Source organism: Macrobrachium nipponense, chromosome 24 (assembly GCF_015104395.2).
Source record: "Macrobrachium nipponense isolate FS-2020 chromosome 24, ASM1510439v2, whole genome shotgun sequence".
NCBI lineage: Eukaryota > Metazoa > Arthropoda > Malacostraca > Decapoda > Palaemonidae > Macrobrachium > Macrobrachium nipponense.
Genome location: NC_061091.1, coordinates 75,263,477 through 75,280,599, shown reverse-complemented (window position 1 = coordinate 75,280,599; position 17,123 = coordinate 75,263,477). Strand labels below are relative to the sequence as shown.

The following is a 17,123-nucleotide window of genomic DNA, read 5'->3' as shown; positions in this document are numbered from 1 at the left end:
CTATTGTTCTCCAAATCCCGGACCCTCTTGCAGTCCGCAGTCGATGCTTCCTACTAGATTTGGACGGGGTCTAGATGCGTACGCTTTTCCCCCGTTCAAGATTTTAGGAAGGGTAATGAAAAAATTCAGAGAAAGTCGAGGAACAAGCTGACTCTGATAGCCCCATACTGGCCGGCCCAAACGTGGTTCACAGAGGTACTGGAATGGACAATGGATTCTCCGAGAAGTCTACCCACGAGAGTAGATCTTCTCAAACAACCCCACTTCGACAGGTTCCACAAGAACACCTCGCTCTGGGTCTGACTGCGTTCAGACTATCGAAAGACTTGTCAGAGCGAGGGGGTTTTCTAGAGAAGCAGCGAAGGCAGTTGCAAGAGCACTAAGGCCATCAACTATCAAAGTGTTACCAGTCGAAGTGGGAGAACTTCCGTAAATGGTGTAAGAATCGGAAGATTTCTTCATCCAGTACCTCTGTGACACAAATTGCAGATTTCCTCTATACCTGAAGAAGGAACTGGGTTTGGCTAATCAGACAATTAAAGGTTATAAGTGTATGTTGTCTGCAGTGTTTAGACACAGAGGTTTAGACCTGTCCAACGACGCAGATCTTAGAGATCTTCTCAGATCTTTTAATACAAAGAAGGATCGACTTTGCAGAACTCCTTCTTGGAATTTGGATGTCGTTCTCAAGTTCTTGGTGGAGACGGATAGGTTTGAACCTATGGGCAGTTCGTCTTTGCGAGAGCTAACGAAGAAGACTATTTTCTTAGTAGCCTTAGCTACAGCTAAAAGGATTAGCGAGCTGCAAGCTATTGACAAGCAAGTAGGTTGGAAGCACAACAAAGCAGTTTGTTCTTTTCAACAGGAGTTCTTAGCAAAGAATGAGAATCCTTCGCATCCGTGGCCAAGATCATTTGAGATTGAAGGACTGGCTGATCTAGTAGGTCAAGAACAAGAAAGGGTTCTTTGCCCAGTAAGAGCCTACGGTTTTACGTAGAAAGAACAAGAAGCATTAGGGGGACTTCATGTTCTCTGTGGTGCTCTGTTAAAGATCCTACTAGACCTATGTCTAAAAACGCGATGGCTTTCTTTGTAAGAGAAGTCATTAAAGAAGCTCATTTACTTTGTCAGGAAGAATGCTTCGGCTTGATTAAGGTTAAAGCTCATGAGGTGAGAGCAGTAGCTACGTCCTTAGCATTCAGGAAAATTTTAGCCCTCAAGGACATTATAGATTCGACGTTTTGGAGGACAAACTCTGTGTTTGCCTCTCATTACCTTAGAGACGTTGAAGACAACTTTTGAATAATTGTCAAACGTTAGGCCCGTATGTATCCTCAGGTACAGTACTGGGCAAAGGAGTTTCCACCCCATAACCTAATAACATGCTAGGTTTTATTTTATTTAGGTTATAGTGTTTTTTATGGTTGTCTGAGAAGGTTAATACTAGCTCAGTTTTTGGTGTAGTGTTTATTATTGTATGTGTGTGTGGTTCAGGTGACTAACTTTCCTAGCATGAATGCCCGTGGTAAATGAGGGCTAGGGTTCTCTGTCAGCAGATTGGTCATGTCCAGTTTGTCAGACCCTTGTTGTTAGCTTTCTCAACAAACAGGTCACATCCTAGTTGAGAGCTACTAAGGTTTAGCAGGCTAAGAGGCAGGACCTTCGAAGTCAGCTACCTTAGCAGGTAAGGAACTTAATAAATAATTTTAAAAATTTAGTTAATTTTTGAATTATGACGATGTTGCTGTCTGTGACCCACCTCCAAATGTGTCAATCAGCTATATATATACCTGCCAGGTAAGTGTCATGCATAAAAATGATATTGTTATGATACAATAAAGTTTTATGCATACTTACCTGGCAGGTATATATAATTAATTCCCACCCTCCTCCCCTCAGGAGACAGGGTTCAGAGAAAATCTGAGGAAAACGGGAATAGTTCCAAGTACCAGCGCCACGGGAACGGGGTGGCCATCACCTGAACTACCAGTGTACTAGCGGTTGCCGCGAGTTTTGAAATTCTGCCAGTGCATCAAGAGGATAAGCTATATATATACCTGCCAGGTAAGTATGCATAAAACTTTATTGTATCATAACAATATCATTTTTGTTGAGGCATTTAGTCTTAGATTTATATTCAGAAAACTGTTGCATGATACAAGAATATGAAGCAAGGTAGTGCTGCTCTAATAAATTCAGGACATTCATAAATCAAATGTTTACTTTTCAGACTGGGTCGGACATCTTTCCGAAAGCTGAAGGAAAAGCGGGACTACCACAAGCATCGAAATCGTGCATCTTGGTTATACCTCTCAAGGTTGTCTGCAACCAAAGAGTTTGCATATATGAAAGCTCTGCATAATAGAGGTTTTCCTGTCCCTCGTCCAGTAGACTACTCGAGGCATTGTGTCATCATGGAGCTTGTTAACGGATATCCACTGTAAGTTGTGTAGATGATCTTCATTGTGCACTGTAGTATTGGTAACAGAAATAGATCCTGTAGGATATATGTACCAACCCTGCTTGAGTGTTACACAGGCCAGCCCTTTAGGAACATAGTTTTTATCCTCAGTGGTGGTCTGGTTAAACTATATAAGTAAAGTAACTAGATTATCATAAAAGTAAAAGAAATAGAAGCACTAGTTGATTGCATAAGTTTTACATGGTAAGCAAATATCACTGACATGCAAAAGAAGAATACATATACAATATGTTAAGGCTCAACACTTCATATTTGAAATGTAGCAAAATAAGTTATATCAACTAATACAAAACTTAAGACAAAAGTTACATGGTACATGAATGCCAATCAACTATGGTTTATTGTGTATCAGTGTTTGAAAATTGCCATTTTCAAATATTTTACATCATATACAGAACTGAATGTTTGTTTTTGTTTCTCTGTACTATTATACTATTCGTCAGTTACCTTAGGTCTATTCTATGCAGCTGGCCAACTTTAGCATAATCTTGCTCCAGTTTTTACTTGTTGTTTAAGAACTAATCCTTTGTATCAACCTTACAAAAGTAGATATGTGGCAGTGCAGTTTGATTAAACTGCATATACTTAAGGTACTAAGGCTGAAGAAAAGTCTCCATACAAAATTTGGAAGATTTAGACATGTATTTTTTTTTACCAATTCATGCCTGTACACTAATGTGAAGGTCTGTAATTTGTCACAAGAGAAAGAGCTTATTTCAAGTTGATAGATGTGTTTCTTTGGGTTGAATTCATTTCCATGAAAGATATTGCTTGTACAGTCAGCAGGAAAGAACTGGTGTCATGTAAATTGAACTTTGAAAACTTGTTTATGACCATGTTGTAAAATATTCAGTGGTAAAATATTGACTGTAGTGATTAACATTCTCTTGGTAAAAGCAATAAAACAGGACTTGACTGTTAGGTGTTGGCACATGAGCTTTTTTATTCAGTGTTAATTTTTTTAGTTAAGAAACTGAACACTTAGGAATATGGGTACCAACCCACACAGTTATTTATTTATTTATTTTTTTTTTTTTTTTGCCACTGCTAATGATAGAACTTGAAGTAGCAAATAACTTTAATGCAATAGTTTTATAGAAGACTTACCAAGAAATAATGTCTTATTGTTAATTTTGGAAAAAGACCCTCTTTTAAACAAATTCAGCGAATTAATCTTATATATTATATAAAAGATTAATTTGCTGAATTCTGCTATTTTATTCAACATTATTGTTAATTTCTTATAACCTTATTCAAAGGGAAAATATTGTTGGTATTACTGTACTTTTGCAGTATTATTAACTATATTAACTGGATCACAGTTGTTCACAATCATTGTTTTAAAGAATGCCTTAACCTGGGTTCATCACTAGTGATTTATTTCTTGGTTTTCCAGGTGTAACATCCATGAAATTGAAGATGTACCACAGCTTTTCAGTGATTTAATGGACCTGATTGTAAAGTTGGCAAATCATGGTGTCATCCATAGTGACTTCAACGAGTTCAACATCATGGTTGATGAATCGGCTAACCCTATAGTCATTGATTTTCCGCAGATGGTTTCTACTTCCCATGAAAATGCTAGAATGTAAGTGCTCATAAAAGGTACTTAGTTTTAAGAATAGCCTGAGAATTTAAAAATCACTGAAAATATTGTCTGTTACCTAGAGTATGTACATTAGGCAAAGTTGGGTGATCAAAATGATATTTGATGGAACAGTTCATTGTTACTGTATTTTTTCCATTTTCTGAACTTTGTTCTAAAGTTGAACCGTCTCTGTGTGTTTCAGGTATTTTGAACGTGATGTCAAGTGTGTTCAGGACTTTTTCAGGAGGAAATTTGGTTATGAAAGTGAACTACATCCTGATTTTGACAGAGACATTGAGTGAGTACACATGTCAAATCTAATTAATATGCTTGCTTGCAAATGCTTGTACGTTGTTTTGCATGAGCTTGATTAATTGCCATTTAAATGCATGCCCAAGATGTAGTGACTGATTAAAGTAGACTGTAGTATTCTGTTATCTGTTGGGAAATTACAATCAAGAGATTGTGGTTACAGTATTAATTTATGAGTAGCTTACGTTAACAGAACAAGTTTATTTGCTAAGCTGTATTTGTGTGTATCTCCAATTTGCTGCGAGTAAACAAAGTGGCAGAAAATCTCTTTGTTATTTACTCTTACTAAGTTTACAAACATTCAATTGATGTGGCTTTCACACCTCCTAATATGTTGCTTCATGGAAATCCATATTATTTCAGTTTTCAGTGTAAGGTTTTTTGTAATGCTTGATAGAAATAGTGTGGGATATTAATTAAAACAAAAGTTGGAATAATAAGATTTCTTTAATTATCGTTTCTAAGTTTTGCAACCTAGCATAATCACACAGGTAGCTACTGGCAAGTAATGAATAAGATTAAAGATTTTTTACTTTTTAAACCTCTGGTTATATGTTATAGTATTTGATTTGAAGCAAGATGTGAAAGCCCAGACCAGGCTACTTGACAAGTTGTAAGGGGTGAATGTCTTAAAAGCATCTACTACGTGCATGTCAGGCCCAATAAATACAAAAATAACAAGTGAAAAGCATAATACTTGGCTGTTTTCCCTTGTTAATTCACTTCTTGGCCCATTCGTGCATTTATGAGGGTTAAACTACGCATGAATAATGTGGAAGTAAGGGCATTTTTGTTTACCTGCATCGAAATACATTATATCTTCAGCCAGTGAGTTGGAAGGTTTCATTATTATGCTGTGGCAATGTACCATTGAGAAATTGCACATGCTAATTGATGTGTAGGTTGTCAGAGCATGATGATGCTGTGAGAGTGAGAGTGGATAATCTGCACTGATGCACAATCTTCAGTCTTATAGTTTGCATTTTAGGCTATTTATGATATGTGTGGAAGCTGTTTCTGTCAGCTTCAGGAAAAGATGCTTGCTTTGCTTGCAGTTTTGATTTTGATTGCATGCTTGTAGGGGAAGAATTCTAACTTGAGTCACTGTGATTTTTTATAATCTAGTATTTGTTGAGTGTTGGCTCATTGTAAGGGGGTGGGGAAAGGCCAGTACAGGCAGTCCCTGGTTGTTGGCGGGGGTGCCGATAGGCAAAAACTGCCATTAACCGAAACTTGGTGATTTATGGTGCCAATAACCAGTTATCGGAGCTGTAATCACCATTATGATGCCTCTGTTAGGTGTGTTATGGCACCATAAGGCACCTTATGGCGCCGATAACTGGAACCTGGCCTGTCATGATGCCATAAATTGACAATTTTATGACACTAAACGAGCGCCAGAAAACCTTATCGCCAATAACCGAGTCCACCGATAACTGGGGACTGCCTGTACATGTTTATATTAGCGAACATTTTTCCAAATTCCAGAATGCCTGTTTATAATGTGCATCTGTACAACTGTTTTTTCAAAAGTGGGTGCTCTGTTATGGTCAGAGTTCTTATTGACAAATCCTGAATGTTCTGGAAAACAATATATTTGCTTCATGTTTCCATTTCCAAGTATTAATTGTAACAAACAAACTGCTTGATATGAAATATGTTAGTATTTTTAAGCTTGCAATAAAATTGCTGCATATCAGCAGCTGCATCGAACATGTATACGTTTTTACTCTTAGGCATGTAATTCTGCTTCTGTGGACAACTTTACCTGCTTGCTTTTTTGTTCATCCATTGTTTAGTGTTTTCTACTTTTTACATAGAGGGCTTTCATGTACTGTTCATCTGAGATACCTCCCAGGTGGTACCTTTCTTTCTGGAAAGTTTCTTAGTATGTCTGGAATGACATCTGCTTATGCTTTTGACCCTAGTGTTTATTAACATCTAAACTAGTTGAATTTCATTCTCTTTGTGGCATGGTGTTCATTTTCCTCCTATAGATACGTATTCTCTTGGCATGTTAGGTAATGGCAACTGATAATGCTTTTATCCCTGCTGTTTAACATCTATGCAAGTCAACTTTATGCTACTTGTGGCATGCTTATGATCATTTTCCTCTGATAAATTTTCTCTTAGTTTGGCAAGGCTTCTGCTTTTCTAATGCTTGTGGTTTTGTTATTTGTTCACTGCTCTCCCAGAAGACTCTAATGTAAGAAATAATCTTCATATATTTATTTTTACAACATAATTGATGGACTTGAAGGAATATTAAGTATTGGCTTTTTTGGTGTTTCACCAAGTTATCACAGAGTTTTATGGATGTTTCAGTCTGAGAAATTTTTTTTAATATAATTCATTATAGAGGATCATGTTAAAATCAAGATTTTGCTTTTAACAGGTAAAAAAAAATTTCCTACATGGTATTGTTACAGTGACAGGAGTACCAAAGCTGAACTTTTCCTTCTCACATTGCAGGAAGGAATACAGCTTGGATAAAGAGGTAGCAGCGAGTGGGTATTCTAGAGAAATAAAGGAATTTGATGAACACTACAGAGAGGAAAAAGCAGATGAATGTCAGGAGAATGAAGACAGTGAAAATGACAGTGAAGAAAGTGAAGGAGAGGAAGAATCAGAATTTCAAGATGGAATTCCAGATGAAGTAGTCTCTGAAATGAAAGTGCATGTAGAAACACTTTGCAAAGATCTGAAAGAAGATGCAAACATTAAAAACCTTTGTCCAGATGAAGAGCAGGATGAGGAGGAGGAGGAGGTGGCAGATGAAGCACTTTGTCCACCAGAAGAGGAAGTGGCAGATAATAATAGTGGTAAACAATCTGTTAAGTCTGGTAGACACTCCAGAAAGAAAAAGGCCAGAGATACAAATGATGAAGCTAGGTTAGCATTAGTTAGGCAGTTGGCCAAAGCACGGGAAATACGACAACAGGCCGAGAAAAATGGGGAAGAAGTGCCCTCTCTCAATGATTTAATCGACGACTCTATGAGTGACATTTGCAGCGTGCTGAGTTTTTCTACTACTGCAAGTACTATTCCTCCTGAAGAAATTAAGAAGCGCATGGCCAAAGACCTTGAGAGGAGAGACAAAAAACAAATTTCTAAAAAGAATTTAAGAGTTAAGGGGGAAGCAAATGCATATAGACGAATCAAGAAACAGAATGAGGATACCATAAAGGAATCGAGTGGCTGGGATGAATATTGAAAGCTTAGTTTTTATATATGTCATAGATAATAGTAAATTCATATTATACTTTATCCCAATAAAAATTCTTAATTACTGCCATTGTTTAATCTTGAGTAAAATTTTTGTAGGAAATAAGTTTTACAGTCTTTCTGTTTAGTCTGTGAAATTGATATTTGATCAGTTACTTACTAGTTGACTTGTTTGCGAATGCGGGAACACGTTCTGTCCCATAAGTCATCGTTAGCCACTATGCCACCACCTTTCGGTTGACACGTTTACAAATGTGGTCTTCATTCAGGTTATCTCAAAATTGTATGTTAGATGTGGTTTAAGGTAAAGGTTAAAATGAACAGTAGAGAAAAACTTCTATTATTATAATTGATATTAAGGAATTTTACATTACTTCGTCAAAATCAAAACTTTTTCAGGAGTTTAAACTTTTCAACATCTTCATTCCAGTGCTGCATTTGTAAGTTCATTGTTTCTGTGTGCTGTTTCTTATTTAACATCTTTTTTGAAGAGTGTGGCTATCTACTTCACCAAAGTAGATGTCATAGCACCAAGATGACTCATTTAGTATATTCAAAGGTATTGAATAATTTGAAGTGCTATTTGTCATTTATTATGTATGTCCCCTAGATTTGCAGTATACGTTGAGTAGGTAGTGGAAATTTATCATTCTCAGATTCCACATTTCGTAGTTGTTTCTTTCTTTCTACTGGCAAGCTTTGGAGTTTTTTTCTTGCTTCTGGTTTTCCTGAATTTTAACTTTTGATCCTTTATGAGGCAGATATAATGCTTTCTGAGTGATTGAGTCTATCTTTCATCCTATCCTGTCTTGAGTTAGGTATAGGCCTTTGGTTGCCCAATCCTTCAGTTTTGAAATTAATGAAGAAAGATAAATAATCTATCTGCAGCTGATGTTATCTCTTCAAGCAGAGCAGCACTACTCTTCAAGCAGCCATACAAAGTACAGTACATAAAATCATTCTTGGCTGAGTAGCACGTAATTTAGCACTGGCATCAGAGTCCTCCCCCGTTTGAAAACGGGGATGAATAGCTTAGGCAAGAAAAATCCTCAAATGAAAGTAAAAAAAAAAAAAAAATTGAGAACTAGACTTTTGGGCTAAAGAGTGAATGACTTTCTAGACACTAGAACCTAGGTGTTTTGCTGATGCACAATCCTGCTCATGTTTATTCCTGCAGAGGACTGATGTGTGTGGGATTGTGTGAAACATATAAGTGCGGTGTGGCAGAAGTATTGCAATGAGGTATGTTGTGAAATGACTAAAAATTAAGTAAAATTTTGTATATAGTACATTTGAAGCTGCGTGATGTCTGAGACAGTTGAACATGTGGAACTAAAAATACTTAGATTATAGTGAGTGAAGATTAAAAATAAAGGGTTACAAAAAAAGTATAGTTTTTGATACAAAAAGTGTGGAGTGCAAAACTGTAAGATAGTGAAGACATGACACAGAATATTAAAGGGTTATGAAAGATAGGTTTATGAGCGAGAGAGGAGATCCAACGTGATTATTTGGAAAGAAGATTTGTATGCAGAATTTAAAACCAAAGAAAAATATATAAATTTATTACCAATAGTTCTTTTGAATACAACACACTTAATTTTAGTATCCGAGATAAATCGTCCATTGTCCCTTTTGATAAATGAAAATTATGGATAGCCACAAAATATCTTTGTACAGTGGACCCCAACCTATTTGGAATTCTGGATTCTTGGCTTTACCTATTTTTGGATTTGTCTGTGGAACGTATATCCACATTATTCCTGGAAAATTTGCCTATTTGCAGTTTTCATTGAGAAATATTCAATAATTACTTTATTTTCATAACTCAATACATTTTTCATGATAAAACTATTAAAATCGGCTATAAGCGTTTTAGGGCGGTGCCAAGTATTTGTGGGTTTTAGCTATTCTCTAACCTCTTCTCCAGAATTTATTTATTTTATTTTATTAGTTATCATACAGAACAAAACTGTAAGATAAGAGTGTTCATTTTACTGTATAGTATAATATTCCATGTACTATTAGTAGTATGTACATCCAGTAAATTTTGAAATAAAAGTTAGTTAGTTACTAGATACCTTGCATCCATACCTTTTAGTTACTGTATTCAGGGTTCAAAGTAGAATTTCATAAATCTCAATAAAAAAGGAAGTGAAAATAACATATCACAGGTAACTTTTTTTTTTTTTTTTTTTATTAACATTGGAAATTTTTTTTACATCAGAGGTGCTGTTTGTAAGAAATGGTTTTCTAAATGTAAGGCACAAAGTACCACTTCTAAGATGTAGGTGCATACTTTGAGACATTGATCATCGGTCATGATTTTCCCGTAACTTTGTATTTGTACACAAACCACATTTTGAATAGTGGTTGTGACACATCAGTGATTGCATACATTTCCTCTAGCTGAATGGGTATTTTTTATTATGAAATAGAGAATGCTTTGAAAGCATGCAGCATATGGAAAAATGGATCCTCTGTTATTGTAAGTGAATGAATATAGTGTTCACTTGACAGAGAGAAGAGCCTGAAGGAGTTACTGTACGTCAGGTAACAGGTCATCATTATTTCCCACACTGAAATTAATGCAGTACCCATCCCTAAACTGCACCAGTCTTATTACTCGCAGGATATCATTACTTTGATGGCTCCTCCAGCACCTGTTCGAGCTGTTTCAAAGGCCTTAGCCGACTCCTCTAACTTGTAGCGATGAGTAATAAGTGGTTTTACATTGATCTTTCCCGATGCTATCATATCCAGGGCAGTAGGGTAACTGTAAAAGAATAATAAATCATTTAATGAAAGATGAAGGTGCTTTCTATTGAAAAAATGAATACAACTTGCTTTGCTCTTTAACTTACCTCAGACATTGTGTCAACAGCTGTCTTAGTAAAGTTCAAATAGTGCAAATTAAAATACCATCATTATTTTGTCACTGTTTCACTTGGAAAATATTCAAAGAACTTATGTATCAGCAATGTACTGTTAGATTAATCTTGTCAAGAAGTTGAACACAAGTAATTTGAGTGACTGCTTATAACATTAAGCAACCAAGTAATCTTACCAGTTAGCATATCGGAAAATGCCTCTGATATCAACCTCCCTGACAGCGGCATTAACAATTGGCACTTTGACCTCTGCTGGTCCTAAACCAACCAGTACCATCATACCACCTGACTTTGTTGCCTGTGGAATGGAGATAGCTCGGTTTCAGGATGGAATTTTTTTAATGAAGTGGTTTTTAGTTATACATTTGATACCAGTATATAGCAACCCCACCTTAACATATCAGACTTCCCGACTTATCAGTTTGATTATTAAACAATACTTGTAGTAGCACGAGTCTTGAAATGAAGAAAGAAATCCACTTATGTATGGGTACAGATATATTTAAAAGTAAATCTAAACTGTGAACTTTCAGGAATCCGTTTGATTTCCCCTTTGAAAAGGGGAATTGAACAGTTTTCTGAAAGCTCTGTTTAGATTTATTTTTAAATATATTTGTACCTATACATAACTGGATTTTTCTCCAGTTAGATTATTAGTAGTAGCGTTTTTTGCTAGGCTTCCTTGTAAGATGTGCTGCAATCTTAGGTACTGTTAACTAAGATATCTTGAATGTTCAAGTGTAGGCTATTAGGATTTTATGAAAGGTTTTCCATTAGCATCGTATGATTCTTGCAAGAAATGTACTTTAAGACAGTTAAACTGAACATAAGATTTACAGACAGGAATGTGTAACTCACAAAGATACCAAGACGAATGCTTGGCTCAGCTCCGCTGCATTCAATGGTGATGTCTGGCATTCCTCCCATCAGTTCCTTTATCCTTTTAGCCAAAGCCTCTGCATCTCCAGTATCAACCAGAACCGTGTAATCTGCTCCCATCTGTTTGGCAACTTCTAGACGATTCTGTGCGATATCTTGTGGAGAAAGCATAAATAGGATAGTAGTTTATTTACGACTGTAAAAATGGTTTGTAAGTCAATCATTTTTACATATTTTTTCAAGTATACTACATAATGTTTCGTGAAGTCAGCTGACATCACAGAAGTCTTTAACAATGAACATGCAGCACAATTTTTTTAGAATAATGAAACAAATAACAAATTAAAGCAGATTAAACTCTCAGGTTCATGGGAAGTATAGAAACTAAAAGAAACAGAAATGGTGTGATCTTGTACTAGTTCCAATATGTTGTTTGTTAAGATTGTTATTGTAAATTAATTAGACCAATGAGAATGTAGCACAACTTAAACAGTATACTACCATATTTTGAGTGACTGCCCAGTTTCAATTGATAGCAAATGAAAAATGCTGGACACATCATATAAAAGAAATTTTGTTAGAATCATCAGCATTTTAAGCTTATAAGCATAATGTTTGTTAGTAAAAATTTAATTAACCGAACTTTTGTAAAAGAAACCAAGCAAGTCATTATAATGGATGGATAATGTTCTGGAATTAGTAATAATGTGATAGATAGGTTCCAGATAGTTTAGCTAGAACCATATTAAATCATTAGCACATTTTATTGATAGTATCGCTTAATGGACTAGGACGAAGGTTATAAAAGGGTTACCACCATGGATTTACGTTATAAAGTATTTCCTATCATTCTTACAGTCCTTAATAGTGAGGATGATATTGATGAATTTATCAATATGCAAAATAAAAGTGCTAAAGTAAAGTGAAACAGATTCTTAGCCAGCATGAATTTCCTGCAAGAAAATTATCCTACGATTATGTAAATGAACTGTTGGTGGCGGCTTCTGCTCGTTTTGTACTACTTACCAGTGATACAAACTTTTGTTGCGCCCATTGCCTTTGCTGTTAAAAGATTGACAAGTCCAATGGGACCTGCTCCACAGATAAGTACATTGGACCCTATGGTAACTCCTGCTCTTCGGCAAGCATGAACACCAACGCTTAGGGGTTCCAGAATAGCCCCTTCCTCTAAGGTAACATGGTCAGGTAACCTGAGCAAACAAAATAGTAGGCAATTTTTTTTACCTGCTTGATATCACTTGAGCTCATAACCTGACAAAAGGTAATGAGACTTTTAAAACACAGAAGATAGTGAAACTGCTGCATATAAGTAAATTCAGTTTCCTTTACACTGTAATTCATATGAATTTAAAAGTTGCCGTGTAATTTGTCTTTCAAAGCACAATACTGCACATCCTTTGTTTTCATAAAATACTGCTGAAATTTATCATTAAGTATAGTTTGATTATTGTTTAAATAGCCCACAAGTGTAATTATTTGAAGCTTGCATAATACCAAAAAACCAACTACCATATTTATATTTACTCTAATTTTATCATGCTGTACATAACATGAAAAAGGTAAACTTAAGTACTGTATTCAGATTACATTAAAGCAATCAATCAATAACTCATACAGGCAGTCCCCGGCTTACGACGTTCCGAGGTTACAACGTTTTTCAATTATTTTTATAAGACATTATTTCCATGTTTACAACGCATGTTCCATGGTTACGACACCTACAACGCTGATCTGGCAGAAGAAATATGACTCCAAAAATGCAAAATAATCAATATTTGAAGTTTTTTTATGAAAAATGCAATAAGAATGCAGTTTTCATAGTTTTTAATGCACCCAAAGCATTAAAAGTAAGGTTTTCTTAGGATTTTTGACGATGTTCCGGCTTACAACGATTTTCGGCTTACAACGCGTCTCAAGAACTGAACCCCCGTCGGAACCCGGGGACTGCCTTTACACACATGTATAGGATCTACCAGTACAGCTGTATACGTATATCAAGCAAGACATTTACACAAGAAGAAAATAAAAACCTGAGTATGTTGTTATTCATAGCTCTCACTAAAATATAAAGGAATATCACAAAGTATTACTTGTAGCAGAAATCAGCAGCATGTGTGTAGAAACGGCATAGATTTCCATGATCAGGTGGAGTGGCGCAGAAGAAAACATCAGGACACAAGTTATATTTGCCTCCTTTGCAGAAGTCACACATCCTGCAAGGTACGCCTGGTTCTATCGCAACTCTGTCACCTGGGAGAAACAGTGATCAGTATGACTTCTGATGGCAAACAGCACATTTACTGATATGTACTACCCAATCAACATATGTTGTACCTTGGCCCATATGAATTATTATTAAACACTAATTTTGAAGTTCTGGACATTTTGTATTTAGAGCTGTATGGCATTTTGTTTTAATTTGTAGTAATTAAAGTTACTCTGTCACGCAATCTAGGTTCTTTGCAATTGACTTTTGGTTTACATACCTGGTTTAAGATGTTTCACTTTGCTGCCACAGGAAACAACTACTCCTGAGGACTCATGGCCTAGAACCATTGGCTGTTTAACAACAAAGTCTCCAATATAACCTTTGGTTAAGTAGGAGACATCTGATCCACATATCCCAACTTGGGACATTCGAAGGAGTACGTCTGTGAAAAGGAAGTTTATTAAATATGTAAGCTCATAATATATAATTTCCATGTTTTAAAAAATTAACAGTTAAAATTTTGTCAACAGATTCTCTATTTTAGTCTAGTTTCAAAACAGAATACAGAAAACACTAGTCCAAGTGGTGTTTTAGATGAGAAATTGAGTCTTTGGAATGTTTTCATGTACATTTTTAAAAAATTGAAGGATTTTAATAATACAGATTAGTTTTGTTGATTCCATTAAATGCCAATGCACAAGCTATGTATTTTATGTCCACTTGTATCTGGGTAAGCTTGCACTGTTTTCTGTAGCATATTTTTAATCACATTTTCTAAGAAGGATGGTGAGCTTACATCAGTAACTTATTTAATAGTTAAAGGACTAAGGCTATAAAGAACTGGGAATAATACTGAGTTACATAATGAATACTTTCATCGCAAGATGTGTGTGAAATTGTCCTTTAGTGCTATGAAGTGTCACTTCATATACAAGAAAGGGGGATGTTTCTTTAATGCTTACTCATGATTGTGTTTCAAGTAGGGAGTAGCATTTCAGAACATTAATGTATGTTATTGTTGGCCTACATTATAGTTTTATTATAGATTAGTCAGTTGTTATAAAATATGTATCATTACTATTCGTATTCAGCTGGTGCAATATTATGTAACTTTTATTTAGATGTCTTCTTCATTGGTAATTCTGTAGATAGAGATTCACCAAGTACTTAATATGTATTCTGTTGGTAAATGTCTCCAATTGGATAATTTACAATATTATTAACAAAATTTCTGTAAACCTACCATTAGGACCAGGTTCAGGAATGGGTCGATTTTCCTGTAATGGAAATTTTGCTTTAGAAGCCTTGTTTAGTTGAATTCTTATGAATAGAATGAGTGTATTAAAATGATTATATGAAGCTTTTTCACTGCTAGAGATAATATCCTTATATTCAAGTTCACACAAAAATATCGTAGCGTTAGTTAATAATTACTTTTCATTTGTGCAGATCAGAAGCTAATCATACAGTATGAATAACTACATCAACATATAATACACAGTAAGATATGAACTGCAATAATTTTTTTTCTGAAGAGGCAAACAGTTTTACATACAAGACCTATTTTATAGTAACTTAGAAAGTAAAACAATGGAAATATAACAGGATTTCTTTTTAATAATTAATTCAGTTTGCTTTTACTAATACCTAAATGAATTTAGACCCATAATTTCATTACTGTAAATGCTATAATTTACAAACAAGTGTATGTACATCTTTTAGTAGTTACAGATAAATGGCATCATCAGTGTTGATAAAGAGTTTGTTAATTTAACTGGTATGTGTTGCTTTTACAGACATAGGGCTGCAAAACAATGACATCCAGTACATTACCAAAAGATTTTTGGTTATGGCAAGTGTTTCCCATTTAAGAGAAGAAGAAAAATAGGCTCTGGTACTATAATTCACAATCATGCTTTAAATGCAACTGTTGTATGTGACACCACTTAAGTCAGGCACTACAAGAATCATGGATAACCATAAGAATTACATGCTTTGACTAATAAATTGATAATGTATAATGTAAGACTTGAAATTGTACTAAAAAGACTAGGCTATTGGTATGCCAGAGAAATGCTGTTGAGGGAAACCTCATGCTAAAAGTAGCCAAAATGCTGTGAGCAAAGTGTACCACTTGGGATGAAGGGTTAACTACATGTACACTACTGGTTATCCTGAAGTTGCATAATGAAATGGTAGTGGGGGAAGGTGGGAGGAGCTCCTGAAACTCCATGCTAAGAAAGGATACGTAACATTAGGTAGTCACACAGGAATGAATGTTGGGTAAATATAAAGGAGACAGTCATAGAAAGATATCGATGCTAATATAATTTCTTGACCAAAGAATATAGAAAAGGGGGTATATAACACAGTACAGGTGAGATAATGTGATAATTTTACTGAAATAATGGGAAATTTACTATATTTTTTCTATATATTTTTATTGTCATCCCTGAGGGGCCAGTACTAAACAGGGTATCCCATGGTTAGACTGGTTACTTCACTGTTAAAAAATTGCTTACATTACATTACAGCCTGATTTGTTGGAATTCATAGCAAAAAATTGAATGTTTGCTACCTTTCAGCGACAATCATGATTAGATAAACTTGTAGTTAACACTAGAGGAATGACAAGTGGCAGGTTTCGACAATGTACAGTATATTTCAGTTGCTGCTTGTATTAGCCTAATGTTATAAAACGAATGATATTGCTGCATGTATTAATTTTATAGGTAAGACAACGAATTAGGTATGTAGCCAAGTTGGTTAATCCTATGCAAGTGTAAGAATGGAGAATCCACTTATGTAGGTAACAGTTACGGCGCCGCCTTTATTCTTCCTTTCAACATTAAGTCGTGCTACTTACAAGCCTCAAGTCATTTTTGCCGTATAACACTGCTGACAAATTGTCACCGCCCATTCTGGTCAAGGAAAGTTGTCGTTGCTCTCCGAGATCAGGTCCCTGGCAGCTTCTAGCTCGAAGTGGAAGAAGAAGAACGCCTTGTTGACAATCTCGTAAAAAACATTTTCGGGTATCTGGCCTTGGCTTTAACTTCGGTTAAATATTGCCTTATTATATTTTACAATTATTTCGGCCTGTTTTCCGTGAAGCGTATTCTTCTTGTATGTAATTAACCAACCGGGAAGTTTGTGAATTAATAGAAGATTAAAGTATACCACATGCTGTATGTAAATTTAGATGTAAATTGCGGAAACGCATTCGGATGTCAAAGTTTTTGTCTTGCTGGTGCCGTGTGCAGATGAAGCGCCTTATCCAGTCTGACCCGGTTAAAAAAATGTCGCTTATTGTTAAAATTCCATGGGATGCGTTGACATTCAGTCTCTGTTTTTTTATTATTAGAGTACTATTATAGTTAGACGGAAGAGGAAACGATTGCATATGTACGTCTACTTTTTGTAAGGACAAGTCGTTTAAAGAGGTTGCATGTTTATCTGTAACTATGACACGACAGTAAAATACTTAGTAAAAGTAACATTTTTTTATTCTTGTTCTTG

The 17,123-nt window shown here is 35.4% G+C and overlaps 2 protein-coding genes across 2 annotated transcripts in view; one reads left to right on the top strand and one right to left on the bottom strand.

The window, feature by feature from the left end:
- The window catches only part of LOC135205802 (uncharacterized), a 61,755-nt gene extending 54,082 nt beyond the window's left edge, over positions 1-7,673 (top strand). Inside the window, exons 4-7 of the mRNA XM_064236957.1 lie at positions 2,231-2,440; positions 3,879-4,070; positions 4,273-4,368; positions 6,855-7,673. Coding sequence (XP_064093027.1) covers positions 2,231-2,440; positions 3,879-4,070; positions 4,273-4,368; positions 6,855-7,596 — 1,240 coding nt within the window. The 3' untranslated portion in view covers positions 7,597-7,673. The remainder of the gene's footprint in view (positions 1-2,230; positions 2,441-3,878; positions 4,071-4,272; positions 4,369-6,854) is intronic.
- Positions 7,674-9,980: 2,307 nt separating this feature from the next.
- LOC135205803 (sorbitol dehydrogenase-like) lies at positions 9,981-16,624 on the bottom strand. Its single transcript, XM_064236958.1, has 8 exons — positions 16,474-16,624; positions 14,851-14,884; positions 13,885-14,049; positions 13,489-13,648; positions 12,404-12,588; positions 11,357-11,532; positions 10,675-10,796; positions 9,981-10,383 (listed from the first exon to the last, which is right to left on the bottom strand). The coding sequence occupies exons 1-8, from the start codon at positions 16,525-16,527 to the stop codon at positions 10,230-10,232; spliced, it is 1,050 nt and encodes a 349-aa protein (XP_064093028.1). The 5' UTR covers positions 16,528-16,624; the 3' UTR covers positions 9,981-10,229.
- Between the last annotated feature and the right edge of the window lie 499 nt (positions 16,625-17,123).

Excerpts from the sequence above, each read along its gene's own strand:
- LOC135205803 (XM_064236958.1), bottom strand. The coding sequence starts at position 16,527 with ATGGGCGGTGACAATTTGTCAGCAGTGTTATACGGCAAAAATGACTTG. Across the intron at positions 13,649-13,884 it reads AGTGAAACATCTTAAACCAG|GTGACAGAGTTGCGATAGAA; the intron begins GTATGTAAACCA and ends TGTTTCTCCCAG. Across the intron at positions 10,797-11,356 it reads GCATTCGTCTTGGTATCTTT|GCAACAAAGTCAGGTGGTAT; the intron begins GTGAGTTACACA and ends TCCATTCCACAG.